General features: G+C 60.6%; 2 protein-coding genes across 2 annotated transcripts; both read right to left on the bottom strand.

Annotated features, from left to right (window-relative positions):
• Positions 1-844: 844 nt before the first annotated feature.
• PNPO (pyridoxamine 5'-phosphate oxidase) lies at positions 845-4,556 on the bottom strand. Its single transcript, XM_032711541.1, has 7 exons — positions 4,467-4,556; positions 3,648-3,772; positions 3,468-3,567; positions 2,585-2,638; positions 1,748-1,876; positions 1,597-1,667; positions 845-1,520 (listed from the first exon to the last, which is right to left on the bottom strand). The coding sequence occupies exons 1-7, from the start codon at positions 4,509-4,511 to the stop codon at positions 1,355-1,357; spliced, it is 690 nt and encodes a 229-aa protein (XP_032567432.1). The 5' UTR covers positions 4,512-4,556; the 3' UTR covers positions 845-1,354.
• Positions 4,557-5,384: 828 nt separating this feature from the next.
• Positions 5,385-17,608, bottom strand: SP2 (Sp2 transcription factor). Its single transcript, XM_032711539.1, has 7 exons — positions 17,552-17,608; positions 15,236-15,311; positions 13,301-14,317; positions 11,973-12,270; positions 9,450-9,624; positions 7,989-8,182; positions 5,385-6,660 (listed from the first exon to the last, which is right to left on the bottom strand). The coding sequence occupies exons 2-7, from the start codon at positions 15,296-15,298 to the stop codon at positions 6,560-6,562; spliced, it is 1,848 nt and encodes a 615-aa protein (XP_032567430.1). The 5' UTR covers positions 15,299-15,311; positions 17,552-17,608; the 3' UTR covers positions 5,385-6,559.
• Positions 17,609-21,761: the final 4,153 nt, after the last annotated feature.

Below are 21,761 nucleotides of genomic sequence, written 5' to 3'. Positions count from 1 at the left end.
TGTCCCCTCCTGTCCCTCCCAGTGCCAAGGGATGGGCACGACTGGGAGGGGCTGTGACAGCCCCCCCATCCAGGGTGGGAACCACATTTGGGGTGGTTTGGGGTCCCCCAGACCCTCTCTGGGGTGGTTTGAGGCTCTTCAGGAGCAGGTTTGGGGGTTTTGGGGTGGGGGAGCTTTGAGGAGTTTTCGGGGTGGTTTGAGAGTCTCCAGAACCTCTTTGAAGGTCTCCAGAACCTTTTTGGGGGCTTTCTGGGGAAGGGGGAGGGTGTTGAGGTTCTTCAGGGGTGGTTCTGGGGCTTCTTAGGGTGGCCTGAAGGTCTCCAGATGATTTTTAAGGGCGGTCTGAGGTTCTCCAGGGACGCTTCTGAGGGGTTTGGGGGCTTTTTAGAGGCGGTTTGATGTTCTCTGGCTCCATTTTGGGGTGGGTTTAGTGGTTTTTACCCTATTTTGGGCCAACTGAAGCTGGTTTTTACCCCCTTTTGAGGTCCCTGACCCCTCTTTTCCCAGTCATATCCACATGTGGTTCCCACCGGGGGGAGCACGATCCAGAGGCTGGGATGGCAAACACGGAGCAGGGAAGGAGGGGGAAGGTTATCAGGGCCTGGTTTCACTGGGATGTGACCCTGTGCCGGCTCCAGGGCCGGGATTCCCGGCTGTTCCAGGAGAGCCCGGCCCCGTGTGGGTAAAAATTAACCCAAAACCTCCTCGGGGACACCCGGATGTGATTTTTCCAAGCTCAGCTGGAGGAGGGGACAGGGGGAGGGTTGGGGGGGGAAGAATCCCACGGTGCTGGGACAGAGCCGGGGTGACATTAATGAAATAAATCAGTTAAACAAGAGCAATAATACATCGGGAATTGAGCACATTCCATGATTCCAGCTAAAACAGGATTCCAGCTAAAACACGATTCCAGCTAAAACAGGATTCCAGCTAAAACATGGAGCACAGGCAGTGGCAGTGGCAGGAGTGGTGCTGGGACAGAGCCAGGGGTGACACCGTGGTGACATTAATGAAATAAATCAATTAAACAAGAGCAATAATACATCGGGAATTGAGCACATTCCACGATTCCAGCTAAAACAGGATTCCAGCTACAACACAATTCCAGCTAAAACACAGAGCACAGGCAGTGGCAGTGGCAGGACTGGGGAGGGGAGGGGATCACTGGGGTCACAGCTGGGGTCTCTCCACAATCATTAACACGATTAATTAACCCCCAGCAGCACGGGGTGGGGGGAGCGGATGCAGACGAAGGCGCCGGGAATTCCCGGAGCTCGGGATGCGATTCCCAGCACACCACGAGGGGCAGGTGGGGGGGTGGCTCTGGCACAGGTGGCATTCCAGAGCGGGATCCTCAGGGGGAGAAGCGCTCGTAGACCCAGTCCCCGTGGCCGGGGTGGGTCATGGCCCCCAGCGGGGCCGAGCGATCCCGGAGCCTCCGGAACACGATCCGGTCGTGCAGCCGGTTGGTTTGGCCCTGCCAGAACTCCACCACCTCCGGCTCCAGGACGTACCCACCCCTGGCAGGGGGCATGCAGGGGGTTAGGGGGGCGCAGGGGGCGATGAACCCCCTGCTCACAGCCCCCCAGCACTCACCAGTAGTGCGGTTTGGGCACCGTCGTGTCCCGGAATTTCTCCTCCAGCTCCGCGTTCCTCTTCCTCAGGTACTGCGGGAACGGGGAGGGGTGAGGGGGGCGCTGGACGGGGCAGCAGCCCCTGGTGGTTCCCTCGGGAAGGGCGGGCTCACCTCCCGGTCGGGGATGACGGAGCTCTGCCTGCTCACCACGGCCCCGATCTGGCTGCTCCGGGGCCGGGAGTAGAAGTAGCGCTCGGATTCCTCCTCCGGGAGCCTCCTCACGGAGCCCTCCACCCGGACCTGGGGCGGGAACGGCGGCTCAGATCCGGGCAACGGCTCCCGGGGGGCTCCTGAGCGGGGGAACACCCCATTCCCTGGCTGCTCCCCCCAAAACACAGCCACCCCCATCGCCTGGGACCTGGACAACAGCTCCAAAGGGGCTCCTGAGCATGGAAACACCCCATTCCCTGACTTTCCCACCCCATTCCCTGACTTTCCCACCCCATTCCCTGACTTTCCCACCCCATTCCCCTGACTCTCCCACCCCATTCCCCTGACTTTTCCACCCCATTCCCTGACTTTTCCACCCGAAATGCAGGTACCACCATCACCTGGGCTCCAGCCAACAGCTCCAAAGGGGCTCCTGAGCACGGAAACACCCCATTCCCTGACTTTCCTACCCAATTTCCTGACTTTCCTACCCCATTCCCTGACTTTCCTACCCCATTCCCTGACTTTCCTACCCAATTCCCTGACTTTCCTACCCCATTCCCTGACTTTCCTACCCAATTCCCTGACTTTTCCACCCCATTCCCCTGACTTTTCCACTCCATTCCCTGACTTTCCCACCCCAAAACACGGCCAACCCCCAGCACACCTCACCCTCAGGGGGTGGAACCCATCCGAGTGTGACCCCCCCACGCTCCGTGGGAGCCCCAAGATCCCCCTGGACACCATTCCAAGGAATCCTCTGTGCTCCCCCCACCCCTCCAGGAGACCCCCCCTCACCTGCCGGCTGAGGGGCTCCCAGTAGAAGACGAGGGAAGCGAAGGGATTGGACTCCTGGGGGGAAGAGGAGGGAGCTATCAGCACTCCCACAGCATTCCCAGCTCCAGAAATCCGGGATACCCCGGGATCTGCTGCAGCAGGAGGTGCCCCCATGGGGTTGGCACGGCCTTGACCCAAAATGGGGCTGTTTGGCATCACAGGGACGGTGCAGAGGGGCTGGGAAGGTGCTGCCACCCTGGGGAACCCCCAGAGCCCACCCAGCACCCCCAGTGTTCCCCCAGCACCCCCAGAGCCCACCCAGCACCCCCAGAACCCTCAAACCTCCCCTGCACCCCCAAAGCTCCTCCAGCACTCCCAGAGCCCCCCAGCACCCCCAGAGCCCACCCAGCGCCCCCAGAGCCCACCCAGCACCCCCAGTGTCTCCCCAGCACCCCCAGAGCCCCCCAGTCCTCCAGAGTCCCTTCAGCACCCCCAGAGTCCCCCAGTGACCCCCCCATGCCCCCAAAGCCCCTCCAGCACCCCCAGAACCTCCAAGCACTCCCAGAGCCCCCCCAAGAGCCCCAGTGTCCCCCCGGCAACCCCAGTGACCCCCCAGCACCCCCAAAGCCCCCCAAGAGCCCCAGTGTCCCTCCAGCACCCCCAGAGCCCCCCAGCACCCCCAGAACCCACCTAGCACTCCCAGTGACCCCCCAGCACCCCCAAAGCCCCTCCAGCACCCCCAGAACCCGCCAGCACCCCCAGAGCTCACCCAGCACTCCCAGAGCCCCCCAGCACCCTCAGAACCCACTCAGTACCCCCAAAACCCCTCCAGTACCCCCAGAGCCCACCCAGCACCCCCAGAGGCCCCCCCCGAACTGCCCCCCAAGCCCCCCCCAGCCCTCACCAGCTCCTTGCCCTTCCTGCTCTCGTGGTTGGTGAAGAAGCGGAATCCGTCCTTCCCGAATCCCTTCAGCAGCACCATCCTGGCCGAGGGCTTCCCATCCCTGGAAGGGGGGGGGGGGGTGAGGACAGGACAGGACACCCCCAAGGCCAGGGGACCCCCGTGTCACCCCCCCGGTGTCACCTGGAGCAGGTGGCCAAGCACATGGCGTTGACCTCCCCGATGTCTGGGCACTCCCGGGCCTCCTGGAACCAGGCTTGGAATTGTTCTATGGGATCGTGGGACACCAGGTGCTTCTCCTCGAAGGCCTGGGGACACGGGGGGGACAAGTGTGAGGCACGGGGGGACACGCCCTGGGGTGTGGGGACACGGGGGGGTCCCGCTGGAGGCAGGGGAGGGGGTGACACCGGCACGGGGGGAGCTGTGAGGGCAAGGAGGGGGAACCCCAGGGTTTTGGGGACAGTCTGGGGGGTCACCCACGGTCTTGGGGACAAGTTAAGGGGTCACCAGAGGTCTTGGGGACAAGTTAGGGGGTCACCAGAGGTCTTGGAGACAACCTGGGGGGGGTCACCTGAGGTCTTGGGGACAACCTAGAGGGTCATCTCAGGTCTTGGGGACAGTCTAGGGGGGTGACCTCAGATATTGGGGTCAACTTAAGGGGTCAACAGAGGTCCTGGGGACAAATTAAGGGGTCACTCAAAGTCTTGGGGCATCTTAGGGTGTCACCCCAGGGCTTGGGGACAGCTCGGGGTGGGGGGTGCCCTGGTCCTGGGGTCACTGCCAGCACGGTGGGGGGGTCCTGAGGGCCTTGGGGACATCCTGGGGGGGGTCACCCGGGCTGGGGGGGTGTCCCCGTGCCTTGGGGACACACTGGGGGGGAGGACTGAGGAGGGAATACCCCGGCTGGGGGGGTTCTCTTACAGAACGGGGGAGGTCCCCGAGCCCTGGGGACACCCTGGGGGGTCCCCCCGGCCCAGGCCCCCCGTGTCCCCCCCGTCCCACCTCGGTGTCCCCCCGGTATTCCTTGCGCAGCCCCTCCAGATCCATCGCCACCGACCCGGAGGGGCCTCCCCCGCGCCGGGGGCGGGGCCAACCGCGGCCGCGCCTCCACTCGGCAGCCAATAGGAAGCGGCGGAGCTGGGAGTGCTGGAAGCCGATTGGAGGAGAGGGAGGGGGCGGGGCGAGAGGACCCGGAAGTGGCGTCGGGTATAAACAGACACGTGGGGGGCTCTTAAAGGGACAGAGACCGCAGGGGGAACACACGGGGACTTGGGGACAGGGAGGGGGGGACGGGATATCGGGGGGTCTGGGGGACAGTTCGGGGACACTGAGGGCTGGGGGACACAGGGATTTGGGGACAGTGGGCACAGGGAAGGTTGAGCAAGACATGGGGCTGAAGGGCAATTGGGGGACACGGGGCAGGGGGGACACAGGGATTTGGGGACAGGGAACGTGGGGATGGGATATTTGGGTGTGGGGGGGATGGTGACAAGGGACAGGGGCTGGGAGAGGGGGGGGACAAGGATTTGGGGACATTTGGGAGAGGGAAAGCGGGGACAAAGCTTGGGGACAGTTGGGGACACTGGAGGGACACAGGGATTTGGGGACACTGGGCACAGGGAAATGGGGATGGGATATTGGGGTCTGGGGGACAGTTGGGGGACACTGGGGGCAGAGGGGACACAGGGATTTGAGGACACTGGGCACAGGGAACCTTGGGGACAAACCCACACTCCTGACCTCCCAGCTCACAGGAGCAGAAGCTCCAGGACTGTTTTCCTGTAAATCAATCCATTTCCATCAATATTTGGGATCCCTGCCAATAAATCCCACTTTCCTCCTGCCCTCAACTCCCTCCCACACCCCACTGGATCCAGGACATTCCCAGCCCAGGAAAGAAAGGAGCCTTGGTGGCACAGATTTGCCTCTGGTGACTAAATTTATTTAGCAAGGAAAAGCTCCTGGCTGTCTCCAGGTACAGTTCAGAAAACAGGAACAGATCCAATCACATAATCCAGGGAAAAACACCCTCGGGCTCGTTACAACTAAAAAATAAAGTGGATTTTTTTCGTTTAATTTAAAAGCTCCAAAGCAATATAATCTATGATACAATGTACACTGTACACAGAGGGGGGCACGGGGAAAGGAGTCCCAAAATTCCAAAGGAAAACGTTTTCCACGTTGCTTGGGAATTGAGAAGCTGGGAGAGAGAAATTTTTAAGAGGGGTGAAAAAAAAAATAATAATAATAATAAAAAAAAACAAAGCAGAAAAAACTTGAGTTTTGGGAGAGAAAAAAAAAACAACCAAAAAACAAAACAAAAAAAAAGGAAAGGAAAGGAAAGGAAAGGAAAGGAAAGGAAAGGAAAGGAAAGGAAAGGAAAGGAAAGGAAAGGAAAGGAAAGGAAAGGAAAGGAAAGGAAAGGAAAGGAAAGGAAAGGAAAGGAAAGGAAAGGAAAGGAAAGGAAAGGAAAGGAAAGGAAAGGAAAGGAAAGGAAAGGAAAGGAAAGGAAAGGAAAGGAAAGGAAAGGAAAGGAAAGGAAAGGAAAGGAAAGGAAAGGAAAGGAAAGGAAGAAAGAAAGAAAAGAAAAGAACCCAGAAAACCCCCCAAAAAACCAAAACAAAACAAACTCAAAAAAAACCCCAAAAAAACCCAAAAAAACCCCTTGAGTTTTGGGAAATCTGAGGAGGAAAAGGGGGTTAAATAGAGCTTAGAAAAGCACTCATGATCCACAGGGTTGGGAATCGGGAGCGTAAGGCAACGATCTCCATAGAAAAAGGGGACCTTCCAAAGGGGGCATATAGATATTTATAGCTATTTATAGATTTAAATACAAAGTAGGAATGTGCTGTGGGGCCTCTCCCCCCCTGCCCTGGCTCCTCTTTTGGGGGACACCCCAGGGAGGGCTCTCGGTGCTGCTGGGCCACCCCCTGACCCCGAGGGGGGAAATCCCTGGCACCTCTGGGGGGCACGGGAGGGTTTGGGGACATCCCTTGGGGTCCCCCTTCCTGGGGAGGTGAGGGGGGGCTCTGGAGTGCTCCTGGGCCTGGTTTTGGGGTGTGTGGGGTTGGGGGGGTGGGTCCCCCCTCCAGGCCCTACAAGTTCTTGGTGACCAGGTGGGTCTTGTAGTGCTTGGTCAGGTGGTCGGAGCGCATGAAGCGTTTCTGGCACTGGGCACACTCGAACCTCTTGTCACCTGCGGGCAGAGGGGACGCTCAGGGGGTGGCAGGGGGTGGCACAGGGACCCCCCCTTGGCCCCTTGAGGCTGTGCCTGTGTCCCCCTGCCACGGGCAGAGCAGTGGGGACACGGCCAGGGCAGGATCCCCTCGATCCCCTCCCTCCCCCTGCCATGGAAACTCCGTCACCAGGAAACTCCAGAGCAGCGGAGACCCCCCAAAATCCTGCCAGGAATCCCCAGGAACTCCAACCACAGGGACAACTCGGGGGGGGCATCATCCTGGGGGGCTGGGGCAGGGTTTGGGGGTGGCCCAGGGGTTGGGGCAGGGTTTGGGGTGTGGCCCAGGGGTGCTATCCCAGGATTTGGGGGGTCCCTGGGGGTCCTTGGGGGTCCCTGACCCATGTGTGTCCCAGGTTTGGGGGGTACCTCAGGGGAGTTATCCCAGGGTTTGGGGGCCTGACCCGTGTGTGTCCAGGTTTGGGGGGTATCCCAGGATTTGGGGTCCCTGAACCATGTGTGTCCCAGGGGGGTTATCCCAGGATGTGGGGGGTATCCCAGGGGAGTTATCCCAGGATTTGGGGGGGATTCCCAGGGGGGTTATCCCAGGATTTGGGGGGTGTCCCAGGGGGTTATCCCAGGATTTGGGTGCCTCACCCGTATGTGTCCCAGGTTTGGGGGTTATCCCAGGATTTGGGGAGTATCCCAGGGAGGTTATACCAGGATTTGGGGTCCCTGAGCTGTGTGTGATCCAGGATGTGGGGGGTGTCCCAGGGGGGTTTGGGGGGTGTCCCAGGGGGTTTATCCCAGGATTTGGGTCCCTCACCCGTGTGTGTCCCAGCATTTGGGGGTTATCCCAGGATTTGGGGGCTATCCCAGGATGTGGGGGTTATCCCAGGGGGTTTATCCCAGGATGTGGGGTTATCCCAGGGGGTTTATCCCAGGATCTGGGTCCCTCACCCGTGTGTGTCCCAGGGGGTTTATCCCAGGATTTGGGGGTATCCCAGGGGGTTTATCCCAGGATTTGGGGCCCTCACTCATGTGTGTCCCAGGATTTGGGGGTTATCCCAGGATGTGGGGGTTATCCCAGGGGGGTTATCCCAGGATGTGGGGGTTATCCCAGGGGGTTTATCCCAGGATTTGGGAGTTATCCCAGGGGGTTTATCCCAGGATGTGGGGTTATCCCAGGGGGTTTATCCCAGGATGTGGGGGTTATCCCAGGGGGGTTATCCCAGGATGTGGGGGTTATCCCAGGGGGTTTATCCCAGGATGTGGGGTTATCCCAGGGGGTTTATCCCAGGATGTGGGGTTATCCCAGGGGGTTTATCCCAGGATCTGGGGTCCCTCACCCGTGTGTGTCCGCGCGTGCCGCTGCAGCTCGTCGGAGCGCGTGAAGCGCTTCCCGCAGAACACCCAGTTGCACACGAAGGGCCTCTCCCCCGTGTGCAGCCTGACGTGGGCCCTCAGCAGGGACGTCTTCCGGAAGGTTCTGCCACACTCGGGGATGTGGCAGATGTGCTTCTTCTTCCCCGGATCCCCCGGCCTGCGGAGGGAGGGAAGGGAACGTCGGTGACACCCCAGACAGAGGAACCTCAGCCCCCAGTGCCCCTAAACTCGACTTTAAACTCTCATGGGGAACTTGAGCCAAGCCTGTTGTCTGATTATCCCAAGCCTCAGCTTGGTTATCCCAAGCTCATCCCGTTTCCAGGAGAGCAAAGCAAGACTTGGAGCGTTTTGTTTCTCCTCGGACAACTTCGGCCTTTTTAATTCTGGAATAACAGTACCCGTGATTTGAGTTGTTGTACCACCTCTGCTACCCAGGGGGAGCCTCTGCCTGGTGCCATTCCCAAATCTAGGGATTATTTACCCTGAATCCAGGGATTGTTTGGTTCAGCAGTGTTTTAAGTCTCTTCCCCAGCCCGGTTGGTGTGACAAGGAAAAGCCTCTGGCCACCCAGAGGTGCCCCCCGAGAGCAGGAGATGTTTATCCCCCCCCTTTTCTGGGCAGTTTGGTGAAATCAATCTGCCAATATTCCCCAGGAACCCGCTGTTATCCACCAGGTAACAGTTCCCACCAGAGGAGAAGGGGTTTGGGGGTGTGATGGAGAAATCCAAACCAAAGGAGTGAACCCCCCACTCTGGGAAGACCCTGGAGACACTCAGGTGAGGGGCAGCTCAGAAGGGGCTCATAAACCACCAAAGACCCCCAAAGCACCCCCAGACTCATTCCTGAGGCCTCCCACCACCAGAGGACCTGATCCAAGTGAGGCAACAAACCCAGAGCCTGTCCCAAGAGACTGCAAAGCTCCCCCACCCCCAGGGGAGGTGCCTGGAACCTCCTGAACTGATATTAATCCATCCCCTGAATTTATATTAATCCATCCCCTGAACTGATATTAATCCATCCCTCGAATTTATATTAATCCATCCCCTGAATTTGTATTAATCCATCTCCATTGGATTCCATGTTTTGTGGGACCCTCACCACCAGGAAGACCAGAAGACCCCCAGGGCACTGCAGGTTCTACAGGGGTGACACATTTTCTTCCTCATCTCTCTCTGCCACTCCCTTTTCTTTCTTTCTTCTCCTCCCTTTTTTTTCCCCTATTTTTTTCTCCCTCTCTCTTTCTCTGCCTCACATTTAACGTTAAATAAAACCCCTACTCTTGACACTGGGTCTTGTTTGCACCTCAATTTGAGAGGAGCAATAATTTTATGTAATTCCATCATAATTTCAACACCTGGCTCATGACCTGGGGCTGGGTTCAGGGGCGGGCGGTGTTCCCGTGGGATGTGCTGCTTCCCACTCACCTCTTCTCCCCATCCTTGCAGTTGGGGCAGGTACAGGCCATCCTCCTCCTCTTCTCTCCGGGCTGGATCTCTCCAGACAGCGCCTGCTCCATCTGGAGCTGGATCTGGGTGGGGCTCAGCCCGCTGATGGTCAGGTTGTTGCCGGACACGTTCTGCACCGTCAGCTGCTGCTGCCCTGGGGGAGGAAAAGGGGGATCAGCAGCCAGCCACGCTCCTTCCGTGGGTTCTGCCAACCCCTCTGCAAGGGCTGGCTGGAGGGAAGACCCCCCCAAAACTCACCCCACCCCGCCCCACATGCAGCACAGCTCCACACCCCCCCCCCCCACCCCCTCTCCCCTCTGGGTAAGTCCCTTTTTCCTGAATATACTGTGCGGTTTTTCAAAGTTTTCGGTTGGTTGGACCCTTCCAGGAAAAAAAACTGTTCGGCTCTCAGAGGAGGAAATAAAAAAAGAAACTTTGAAAAAACGTGCAATATATTGAGCAAAAGAACGGGACTTACCCCCGGGGCCCTCAGTGGGGCCGCTCCAGGCCCCGGAGCTGGCGGAGGAGGAGGCGGCACCCGGAGAGCTGGAAGGAAGAAGATGGGATCGGCGTCAGCAAAGCGGGATCGCTGCTCCCAGGGCAGCAGGAGGAGGAGGAGGAGGAGGAGGAGGGAAAGGAGGAGTGGGATTTGGCAGCAGAGCAAAGCAGAGGGGTGATGTCGGAGAGGGGAGAGCGCGGGCAGAGCTGGGGCACCTCCCCGGGTACCGGCGCCGAGCCGAGGGTCGGAGCAGCTCTTTGGCGGCACTTTGGAGGTGGGAATGTCCTCGCTGAGACCCACAGCCAGCAGGTCCTACCAGTCCCCTCCACATCTGCCCACGGCATCTCCCCCGTTCCAATTAAACCCACCCCCTGGAAGCCAATCCCGGGGGAGCAGCGGCCAAAGGTGGAGCAGGAAACCACGGCGGGCCGGGTTTTCTGCTGACACGGGCTTTAGTGGAGCAAGAAGGAACAGCTTCCCCGTGCCAAACCGAGGTGCTGCTGGCACAGGGACCACGGCCCAGGCAGCAGGTCTGGCTGGCTGGGGAAGGAGATGAACTTCCCACAGACACAGCTCCCTGCCCTTGGCTCCCTGGGAAGGGTTGGTGGCAGGAGCAGGGACACAGTGGCTGTCCTGGAATCACCAGGGCTCTCCGTGGCTCCTGGGCCATGTCTGGCTGGTTTGGGCTCAAGGAAGATCCCAGGAGGTGGGAAGATCCCTGGGAATGGTGATCCCTTGCTGTGGAGCTGGAAGCACAGGGCTGTGGGAATTCCCTCTGCTGGAGCCCAAACCAGCAGCTCCCAGAGGATGGAGGGAGATGTCCCAGCACTGGGATTGGGATTTGGAAGTGTGAGCCACGGCAGGGGAGGCTGCAGGAGGGATAACCCCATGGCACCAAATCCCTCTGCCTGGCTGGGTCCTGGTGCTCCAGGGAAAAAAGACCTCCAAAAAAAAAAAAAAGACACCTCAAAAAAAAGGCACTTAAAAAAAAAACAAACTCAAAAAAAGACACCTCAAAAACAAGACACCTGAAAAAAAACCCTCAAAAAAAGACACCTCAAAAAAAAAAAAAAAACACAAAGAAAAAGAAAGTTCAAAAGAAAAGAGAAATTTAAAAAAAAGATATCTCAAAAAAAGACACCTGAAAAAAAGACACCTTAAAAAAAAAAGACACCTCCAAAAAAGGACACTTAAAAAAAACCCTCAGAAAAAAGACACTTCAAAAAAAGACACCTTTAAAAAAAAAAAGACACCTCAAAAAAAGACACCTGAAAAAAAAAAAGACACCTGAAAAAAAAAAGGCACTTAAAAAAAAAAGAAATTCAAAAAAAGACACCTTAAAAAAAAAGAAATTCAAAAAAAGACACCTCAAAAAAAAAGAAATTCAAAAAAAGACCCCTCAAAAAAAAGACCCCTCAAAAGAAAGACCCCTCAAAAGAAAGACCCCTCAAGGACTTGGGCACAGCTCAGTGTCCCCCTGCAGATCTCTGAGGGGATGGAGCTCCTGGGAAGCCTCCGATGGTTCCTGCACCTCTGCCACTCCCCCTCCCCGAGCCAGCTGACCAGGGTGGGCATGGGACCACCCAAAATCCACGCCAGGAATCACCCAGGGAGCCATGGGAACTACTGACAGGGCACAGCGACCCTCAGCCCCCGGGATCTGCTCCAAGAGGGGATTCCCAGCTCGGGGAGGTGCCCACACCCCCCCCCTGTGTCCCTGTGCCCCCGTTCCCCCTCCGGGATCTGCTCCAAGAGGGGATTCCCAGCTCGGGGAGGTGCCCACACCCCCCCCCTGTGTCCCTGTGCCCCCGTTCCCCCTCCGGGATCTGCTCCAAGAGGGGATTCCCAGCTCGGGGAGGTGCCCACACCCCCCCGTGTCCCTGTGCCCCCGTTCCCCCTCCGGGATCTGCTCCAAGAGGGGATTCCCAGCTCGGGGAGGTGCCCACACACCCCCCCCGTGTCCCTGTGCCCCCGTTCCCGCTCCGGGGCGGATCCCAGCCCACCTCCGGCGTTGGTGATGGTGACGGGCACGCCCTGGACCTGCACCCCGTTGATGTTGATGGTCTGCATGGCCTGGGCAGCAGCTGCCAGCTGGGCAGCGTTCAGGCTCAGGATGCCCCCGGCCGGGGCGATTTTGGGCAGCGGGCGCTCCTTGCGGGGTTGGGGTTTCCTGGAGCCCCCCGGGCCGGGGCTGCGGGACACGGGGCTGCCGCAGGACGATCCCGACGGAGCCACGGCCATGGCTGAGGCCTCCTGGAGCACCACGGTCTGCAGCTCCCCCGAGGGGGTTTTGAAGTAGACCTGAGGGTGGCAGAGAAGTGGGGTGAGATCGGGAAGGGTTCCTCTTCCCCCCTCCCAGCACCCACACACCCAAACACCCCCAGGGATCATGGAATCGTGGATGGTTTGGGTTGGAAGGGATCTTAAAGCTCATCCAGTTCCACCCACCCAGGGACACCTTCCATTAGGTTGCTCAGAGCTCCATCCAACCTGGCCTTGGACACTTCCAGGGATGGGGCAGCCAAAACTTCTCTGGGTTGGATGGGATATTAAAGTTCATCCACTTCCACCCTCCTGCCATGGGCAGGGACACCTTCCACTAGCCCAGGTTGCTCCAAACCTCATCCAACCTGGACTGGGACACTTCCAGGGATAGGGGCAGCCAAAACTTCTCTGAGTTGGACGGGATATTAAAGCTCATCCAGTCCCACCCCCTGCCATGGGCAGGGACACCTTCCACTAGCCCAGGTTGCTCCATGCCCTGTCCAACCTGGTCTTGGACACTTCCAGGGATGGGCCCAAAACCTTTCAGTTCCTCCTTCAAAACCCTTCGGTTCCTCCTCCTTCAAAACTCTCCCAAAACCCCTTCAAGTTCCTCCTTCAAAACCCTTCAGTTCCTCCTCCTTCAAAACTCTCCCAAAACCCCTTCAAGTTCCTCCTTCAAAACCCTTCAGTTCCTCCTTCAAAACCCTTCAGTTCCTCCTTCAGAACCCTTCAGCTCCCAAACCCCGGGTGAGGCTGAGAAGGCCCAGGTGGAGCCTGGCACCTCGGGAGGTGGTACCTGGGTGGGAGTGGGCAAGGCCCAGGTGGAGCCTGGTACCTTGGGAGGTGGTACCTGGGTGGGAGTGGGCAAGGCCCAGGTGGAGCCTGGTACCTCGGGAGGTGGTACCTGGGTGGGAGTGGGCAAGGCCCAGGTGGAGCCTGGCACCTCAGGAGGTGGTACCTGGGTGGGAGTGGGCAAGGCCCAGGTGGAGCCTGGCACCTCAGGAGGTGGTACCTGGGTGGGAGTGGGCAAGGCCCAGGTGGAGCCTGGCACCTCAGGAGGTGGTACCTGGGTGGGAGTGGGCTCCGCCGCCTGGATCTGGAAGTTCTGGGAGGCTTTCTGGGGCACTGTGGGCAGCGTGGCCGAGGCCGCCTGGACCACGCGCAGGGCCTGCTGTGGGATCTGCACCACCTGCGACTCCTGCTTGGGCTGCACCACCTGCACCTGCTGCACCACGGCCGGCTGCCCCGCGCCGGGGCTCTGCACGATCAGCAGGTTGTTGCCGGCCTGGATGATGTTCTCCGCCGTCGTCTCGATCAGCACCGTCTCCACCTGCTCGGCCACGGCCACGGCGGCGGCGGGTTGGGCGGGAGACGCCGCCTTTTTCCGGGGCTTTTTGCCCGCTTTGGAAGGGCTGTCCGTGAGCAGCTGGGCCGGGCCACCCTGCTCGGGGCCCACCAGGCTGTTGCTGGCCAAGGTCAGAGTCACGTTGCCGCCGCCGGGTAACTTGACCACGCTGCCCGCGCCCGGCGACGCTCCCGCCTTCTGCGCCGGGGCGGGTTTGATGGGCACGGGCTTGTGAGAGGAGGAGGAGGAGGAGGAAGAGGAGGAGGAGGAGGAGGAGGAAGAGGAGGAGGAGGAAGGGGTGAGGATGGCCTGGTTGGTGCCTGGGATGATCTGGATCTGGTTGGTGAGGTTGGGCTGCACCTGGATGGTCTGTGCCCCGCCGGGCACCGCCTGGTACTGGATGTTGGAGGAGGAGGAGGAAGAGGAGGAGGAGGACGAAGAAGACGAGCGGGAGCCCTTGTTGAGCACGGCCGGGTTCTGGATGGCGAAAACCAGCTGCCCCCCCGGGTAGGAGGTGCCCACCTGGGAGCCCTGGATCTGGAAGAGGTTCCCTTTGGAGGACAGGATGCCGATGCTGCTCTTGGCGGAGCCCAGGGGCAGCGGGGCGGGTTTGATGGGCACCAGCTTTCGGGGCGTGGGCTGGGGGGGAGCCGGGGGGGTCACGGCGGCTTCCACGGCGGGGGGGCCGATCTTGCTACATGTGGCTGCCAGGAGGGCCAGGGGAGAGGGCTGGGAGTCCTGGGGACAGGAAAAACAGGGAAGTTAGGGATGGGAAGTTGTAGCAAACACCCAAAAATCCAGCCCAGCCCATGCTGAGACCCCCCCTCGTTAAGGGAAGTGGTTAATTACCCTTTAGCTGCCCCTCGTCACAGCCTGAGCCTTTAAATCACATCCCTGTGTCCCTACGGCCACTACAGAGCTGGGGATACCTGGGAAAAGCTGTGGATACCCGGGAAGCCCATTGGGATTTACCCCATCACAGCCCCTCAGCCTGAATTCCAAGACCACCTTGTGGTCCAGACCTGAGAGACCCCAAAGGGAAACAGTGAGAAAGGAGGAGGAAGGGCTGGTGTTGGGAGTGGGAACAAGCCCTGGGACAACCCTGTGGAAGAGTGTTGGGATTGGGAACAAGCCCTGGGACAACCCTGTGGAAGAGTGTTGGGATTGGGAACAAGCCCTGGGACAACACTCTGGAAGAGTGTTGGGATTGAGAACAAGCCCAGGGACAACCCTGTGGAAGGGCTAGTGTTGGGATTGGGAACAAGCCCTGGGACAACACTCTGGAAGAGTGCTGGGACTGGGAACAAGCCCTGAGACAACCCTGTGGAAGAGTGCTGGGATTGAGAACAAGCCCTGGGACAACCCTCTGGAAGAGTGCTGGGACTGGGAACAAGCCCAGGGACAACCCTGTGGAAGAGCTGGTGTTGGGATTGGGAACAAGCCCAGGGACAACCCTGTGGAAGACTGTTGGGATTGAGAACAAGCCCTGGGACAACCCTGTGGAAGAGCTGGTGTCGGGAGCGGGAAGAAGCCCCGAGCGCGGCTCCCCAGCCTGTCCTGCCACCAACCCTTCTCCTGCCACATCCCCAGCGGCTATTCCTGGTTCCTCCCGCATCCCAGCCCACATCCCTGTGTCCCAGGCTGCCCTGGACCCACCTGGGTGCCGGAGGCAGCCGGCTGCAGGTACTCGCTGGGGCTGACGGCGGCGGTCGCAGCCATGCTGGCCCTGGAGCTGCCGGGAGAGAGAGCACATGGATCAGCCCAGGGAGCCCATTCCAAGACCCCCCCAATCCCACGGGATCCTCCTGGTACCCCTCTCCCTTTCTCCCTGTGCCACCCACCTCACCCAGTCCTTCGGAGGGGGGGGTGGTGACAAAGGGGCTGCAGAAACGCGTCACCACCTCCCCGCGCTCTGTTTGCCAGCCGAGGGAATTCCCAGCCAGCATTCCCTCTTTTTCCACACCCTCGTTTTCCTGCACCCCATTCCTGAAGCCACAGCCCCTCCCTGGGCTGACAGAGACCCCCTCCCAAAAAAAAAGGGACCCTTCAAAGCAGAAGGTTTGTGCCCACAGAGCCAAAATCTCCCCGTTTCCACCCCTTGCTGCCTGTTTTTCCAACTCTGGGAATCCCAAAAGGATAAGAGTTTTTGGGAAAGATTCGTGGGGTTTTTTTTAACATTTATAGGTTTAAACCAAGGGAAAGAGGCCCCTAAATCCTCACAAACTTGCTGAAGCTTCTGTTCTGGATTTGAAGACATCTCAGCTTTGACATTTCCCTTGGTGAATTCTCCATCCGGCAGCTGCTCCAGAAAAAATTCCCTGGATCAGGTGCCAGGGAGGACATGTCTGAGCTTGAACGGTTCTTTATTCCCACTGCTGGCAACATCCTGGCTCCAAACAGGGAAGTTGAGGGATACAGATGCTTTGGGATCACTCAGGGCATCTCAAATGCAGCCTTGTGGTATTTCTGGAGATTTTGGATGTCCAGAGGAATGGGATAACAGGGATGTTTGGATGCCCAGGGATGGAGGAGCAGCCAAGGCTCCTGGAAAAAGCTGTGGATCCCTGGGAAGCCTGCTGGGATTTACTCCCATCACACCCCCTCAGTGTCACAGGCAGCCTGAATTCCAAGGAAACCACAGGGGAGACCCCCCAGCTCCCACCACATCCCCGGGATATCCCAGGACACTCTTTCCCCCCCTGGGAATGTGGAGCCTTCCCTGGGCCAGCACCAGGTCCAAGGCTCCCTTCCAGGCTCTCCCACAGCACATAAATCCCTGGGAAGAGCCAGGTGGGAGTCCCAGGCTCCTGGAATGGCCTGGGAATTGGGGATGAGTCGCCTCATTCCTTGGCAAAGGAATTCCCATTCCCTTGCAGCCTCCTGGGAGTGATGGAATTGGTGCCCAGCGCTGGCCTGGGATGAAAGGGAATGTTTTTCCTGGAAAACCGGGAGCTTTCTTCCCAGAAAAGCAGGGAATTTGCAGGGCTGCACCTTCCCTTTGAGCAGGAGCAGGATTAGGGCCGAGCTGGGGATTAACAGCCCTGACTGCAAAGCAGGACAGAGACACAGCCTAGGACAGATCCCATTATCCCGGACAAATAAAGAGGGATAAGATCCAGTGGGATCCCCCCCGTGTGTGCCTCGCTTGTATTGGACTCCAGGTGAATCAGAGCCCCCTAAAAATCCATGGAAAACTCAGCAACTCTCCCCCCCAAAAATATCCCCTGGGGATTCTGGATCCAAACACAGATACGGGAAAAACAAATCTAAGAGGAGCAGCTCCGTTTGTTTGCCAGGGAAAAACAGGGAAAAACGGGCACTCAGAACCCAGAGGAGCTCAAGCACCTGCGGATTTACATCTCAACGGCAGGAAATCTTGGAATAATCCGGGATTTGGGAGGGGGTTGGTTTAAACCCTGGGAACCTGCCCAAATCCCCCCATGGGGATAAATCTCAACCTGGGAGCCTGCCCAAATCCCACCAGGGGGATGAATCCCCCCCCTAAACCCAGACCTGACCCCCCTCCATCACCAGAGACCCCCTCAGTGGTCCGGAGACCCCCAGTCTGGGGACCCCCATCCCCAGGGACCCCCAGAACTGACCCCCTTCACCCTCGGGGACCCTCCGAGCATCCCGGGCACAGCCACCCCCCATCCCCGGGGACCCTCAGAGCATCCCGGGCATTCTCGGACCGGGGACCCCCAGACCTGACCCCTCCCATCCCCAGGTGACCCCCCATGACCCCACAGACCCCCCCTCCCTACCCCGGGCCCCCCTACGGCCCCTCCCGGCGGGTCCCGGGGGAGGCGGGTCCGAGGGCCCGGGCCCGCCCCCGACCGGGCCAACGGCGCCGGAAGCGCGGCCCTCCCGGCCGGGGGCTCGATCCGGGCGGGCCGTGGGAGCCACCGGGGGGTGCCCGGCCCCGTAGCCCCCACCCCGACCGCCCCCCGGCCCCGCTCGGCCCGCACTGACCGGGGGCGGCGGCAGCGGCTCCGACCCGCTCACGGCGCCATCTTCGTCCTCAGGGCACCGCCCTGCGCGCCCCGCCCCGCCGCGGCATCTCAGCCAATCCCCGCCCGGCTCGCTACCGCGCTGGCCAATCGGTAGAGAGATGGAGGACGGACTACCAATCCACTAAGGGTCGCTGGTTGATAGGCAGCTCCACCGTGCAATGGAAAGCGGAGCGCCGGGATGACGGACTGACTCGGGAAGCCAATGGAAGGGCGGATTTTTGATTGACAGCATGCAGAGCCAATGGACGCGAGGCCAGGCTGTGCGCGTCCGCTGGTTGAGTGACAGCGGGCGGGGGGGGGGGTCGCAACTTCCTCGCGGGTGGGACCTGACCAAAACGCACCTCGCGATTGGTCACAGGCAGTTTGATTGACGGGCATATTAGGCAATGGGAGGCGCGGTTATGCCGAGCCACGCTTGTGATTGGTGAAAGGTGGGGGGCGAGCCGTTTGGGGCTGATGACGTCACGGAGTCCCCCCGAGAGTGGGGGGGAGTCCCGGGGAACCCCCGGGGGGGGCCTGGGCCCCCCTTTCCTCCCTTTCCTCCCTTTCCTCCCATCACCGATCCCTGGGGGCACCCCCAGGCCCCCATCACCCATCACAGACCCCTTGGGACCCCCCCACTCATCACTGACCCCTCTGAGGATTTGAGGGGGGTCCGGAGGGTCCCCAACTTGGTGGCGCCCAGCGGTGGCTCCTGAAGGACCCCCAACCCCCCCCGGTGGGGGTCCAATCACAAAGATTGGGGTGTTCAGGGAGGTTGGGGTTCTTGGAGGGTTTTGGGGTGTTCAATCCCCTTCAGGGATCAGAGTGCCAGAGAGGTTGGGGGTCCCCAGTGCCCCAATAAAGATTAGGGTGCTCAGGGGGTTCAGGGTCCCCCCTCCTCTCACAAAGATTGGGAGGGGTCAGGGGTGTTCAATTCCCTTCAGGGCTCAGGATGCTCAGAGGGGTTGGGGGTCCCCAGCCCCCTTAGAGAGGTTGGGGTGCTCAGGGGGGGTTCAAGGTGCTCGGGGGGGGTTCAGGGTCCCCAGTCCCCTCACAAAGATTGGGGTGTTCAGGAGGTTCGGGGTTCTTGGGGGATATTGGGGTGTTCAATCCCCTTGTAGGGCTCAGGGTGCCAGAGGGGTTGGGGGTCCCCAGCCCCCTTGTAGAGGTTGGGGTGCTCGGTGGGGGGGTTCAGGGTGCCAGAAGGGGGTCAAGGGTGCCCACCCCACCCTCCCCCCTCCCACCGCCACATCCCTCCCCACATCCCAGTGTCCCCCCCCCTCACCCCACAAACCCTCCAGAGGGGCGTCCTCCCAACCACCCCACGACCCCCCTGCCCCGGTGCCAGCGCTGCCAGCCCGGGGGGTGCCCAGCTGGCTCTCCAGTCCCCCCCACGGGACCAGCAGCTCCCAGTGGAGCCAAATAATTGCCCGGTGCTTTGTTGTGCCGTGTCTGTGGCCGCGGGGCCTCCCATTTGTGGGAACCTGCTGCGGCGGGAGCGCCTCCCTTTAATTACCCCCCTCCCTCCCTCCCTCCCTCCCTCTCCGCTTACTCACCGCCTGGCACCGCCGCCCCGGCACCCCCAAACCCACCCGGGGGTCCCCCAGGGCGCAGCTTGGGGGGAGTTGGGGTCGGGCGGAGCCCCCCTCGCCCCTGGGGTTCCATCCTGGGGTGGAAGGAAGGGGTGGGGTTGGGGGACACCCGTGGGCACCCCTGGGATGGGCTCTGGCTCCGGCCGTGCTTGGAAAAGCCACGGGAAGCTCCACAGGTGTCACCAGGGACACAGGGATGGCCTCGTGTGGGATGTGCCCGTGTCACCTGCCCCGCACCCCAAATGTGTCCCTGCACCCCAGAGCGGGACCCCAGCACTGCCAGGGGACACCCCAAGGGGCACTGGGCCAGGGGACACCGAGCAGGGGACAAGGGGGACCCCAAAAGCTCAGCTCAGGCTGTGAGGGGACATCCCATGTGGCAGTGCCACCTTCCAAGCAGGGACGGACAGGATGGCAGAGCAAGGCTGGGAGAGGGACACAGGGACACACCCAGGGATATAGGGATAGAGGGATATAGGGATATAGGGATATAGGGACACAAGGACAAGGATCTGTGCGGTGAGAGGAGGACAGGGATGCACAGGTTGGCACAGCAAGGCTGAGGTGGGAACATGGGACACAGGGACACACACAGGGACACAGGGACACAAGGAAATGGGGACACAGGGACACAGGGACACAGGGATAAGGGTCTGTGTAGTGAGAGGGGGACAGGGACAGGCAGGTTGGCACAGCAAGGCTGGGATGGGGACATGGGGACACACAGTGAGGACCCTGCTCAGGCTTCACCTGGAGGATCCAGAGGACCCAGAGCTGTGACAGGGGGTGAGGACACACCACACACCCTGCAGTCCCCAGCCCTGCTGTCCCTGTCCGCAGGCCCCTGCCACCCACCCCGTGCCCTGTGCCAGTGGGATTTGTGCCCGAGCCCACGCTCAGTGACGGGAATTGCAGCACCTCCTCGCTGCCAGCCTGGCCCTGTGCCCTTCACCCTTCCCAGCCCAGTTCCCTGTCCCTGGAGCCACCGTGTGTCCCTGTTCCCAGTCCCACCGTGTGTCCCCGTGTCCCTGCTGCAGCCCGGTGTCCCTGTCCCCAGTGCATCCACATGTCCCAATTCCTTCTGCACCCGTGTTCCCATTCCCAGTGCAGCCCCGTGTCCCTGTCCCTGTCCCTTTCCCTGTCCCTGACGCGACCCCACATCCCCCTTCCCACTGCATCCATGTGCCCGTTCCCAGCGCGGCCACAAATCCCTGTTTCTGGTGCCACCACGTGTCCCTGTCCCCAATTCAGCCAGGAATTGTCCTCGATGTGCCTGCACGTCCCCACGTCCCCAGTGCAGCCCGGTGTCCCCGTCCCCATCCCCAATCCATCCCCACATCCCTGTTCCATCTGCATCCACGCTTCCCATCCCCACCACATCCCTGTGCCCCATTCCCGGTGCAGCCACGTCCCTGTCCCCAGAGCTGTCCCCGGTGTCCCCTCCCTGCTGCAGCCGCGTGTCCCTGTGCCCGTCCCCGCTCCATCCCCACGCCCCCATTCCCGCTGCCTCCACGTGCCCCATCCCGGGCGGGCGCTGCCGGCGCTCCCCGAGCCGTGCCAGGCAGGTTTCCCCATGCCCTGACTGACAGCCGGGCCGGTCGGGAGCAGATACGGCGGCGAGATTAACACGGGACTAATTAAACCCCAAATTAAGGCTCCCATTTAACCCCGCTCCGAGCCGGCAGCTCCGTCGCCGCGTCGCGGAGAGGTCGAGTCCCGACAGTAATTCCTGCTCCCCGTGAGGAAACTGCTCCCTCCGGGCACGCCGTGACCTGGCACGCACTGCGGGCACGGGAATCCCATCGCGATAATCCCGATAGGAATCTCTGCCAGGCAGGCAGGTGCCCTTGTCCTCGGGGAGCAGGTGGGCAGCGCCGTACCGGTTGTTTCCAGGGGTGCCAGCTATTCCCAGGGGTGCCAGCTATTCCCGGGGGTGCCAGCCATTCCCAGGGGTGCCAGCTGTTCCCCGGGACACCACGGCTGGCACTGGGCTGGGTCCTTGTCCCCGTGATGGCACAGCTTGGGGAAAGGGATAGGGTTCTGTCCCACCGTTTACTGGGAGCACCCCAGGGCGAGTGTGGCACCCCCCTGGGAAGTGGGGTCACCCCAAAAAGGGGCTGTGACCACCCCATGGGACTATGGCCACCCCATGGGGACATCCCTTGGGACTGCAGTCACCCAGTGGAGTCTGTGACACCCCAAAGGGGGCTGTGACGTCCCAAAGGGGGCTGTGACCACTCCATGGGGCTGTGACCACCCAGTGGAGTCTGTGACACTCCAAAGGGGGCTGTGACCACCCCATGGGGCTGTGACCACCCAATGGAGTCTGTGACACCCCAAAGGGGGCTGTGACCCCCCCCCCCATGGGGACTGCGATCACCCTGTGGGAGATGTGACACCCCATGGGGGCTGTGACCACCCCATGGGGGCTGTGAAACCCCTGTGGGGATGTGATCACTTCATGGTCACTGTGACACCTCCGTGGGGACCGTGACCCCTCCACGGGGGCTGTGACCACCCCACGAGGGCTGTGACCACCCAGTGCCACCACCGTCCCTGACCCAGCTGGCACCGTGCCCACCGTGCCACCCCCAG

This window comes from Chiroxiphia lanceolata, chromosome 26, assembly GCF_009829145.1.
Source record: "Chiroxiphia lanceolata isolate bChiLan1 chromosome 26, bChiLan1.pri, whole genome shotgun sequence".
Classification (NCBI taxonomy): domain Eukaryota; kingdom Metazoa; phylum Chordata; class Aves; order Passeriformes; family Pipridae; genus Chiroxiphia; species Chiroxiphia lanceolata.
This window is presented reverse-complemented; position numbering and strand designations above follow the sequence as displayed.

What these genes read in the sequence shown, in the direction of transcription:
- PNPO (XM_032711541.1), bottom strand. Translation starts at nt 4,511, where the DNA reads ATGGATCTGGAGGGGCTGCGCAAGGAATACCGGGGGGACACCGAG. An exon ending in GCAGGAAGGGCAAGGAGCTG is followed by an intron (nt 2,639 to 3,467) that starts GTGAGGGCTGGG and finishes TCTTCCCCCCAG; the next exon opens with GAGTCCAATCCCTTCGCTTC. An exon ending in GTGCCCAAACCGCACTACTG is followed by an intron (nt 1,521 to 1,596) that starts GTGAGTGCTGGG and finishes GCCCCCTGCCAG; the next exon opens with GGGTGGGTACGTCCTGGAGC.
- SP2 (XM_032711539.1), bottom strand. Translation starts at nt 15,298, where the DNA reads ATGGCTGCGACCGCCGCCGTCAGCCCCAGCGAGTACCTGCAGCCGGCT. An exon ending in CGGCTGCCTCCGGCACCCAG is followed by an intron (nt 14,318 to 15,235) that starts GTGGGTCCAGGG and finishes TCCTGTCCCCAG; the next exon opens with GACTCCCAGCCCTCTCCCCT. An exon ending in GCACGCGCGGACACACACGG is followed by an intron (nt 6,661 to 7,988) that starts GTGAGGGACCCC and finishes CTCTGCCCGCAG; the next exon opens with GTGACAAGAGGTTCGAGTGT.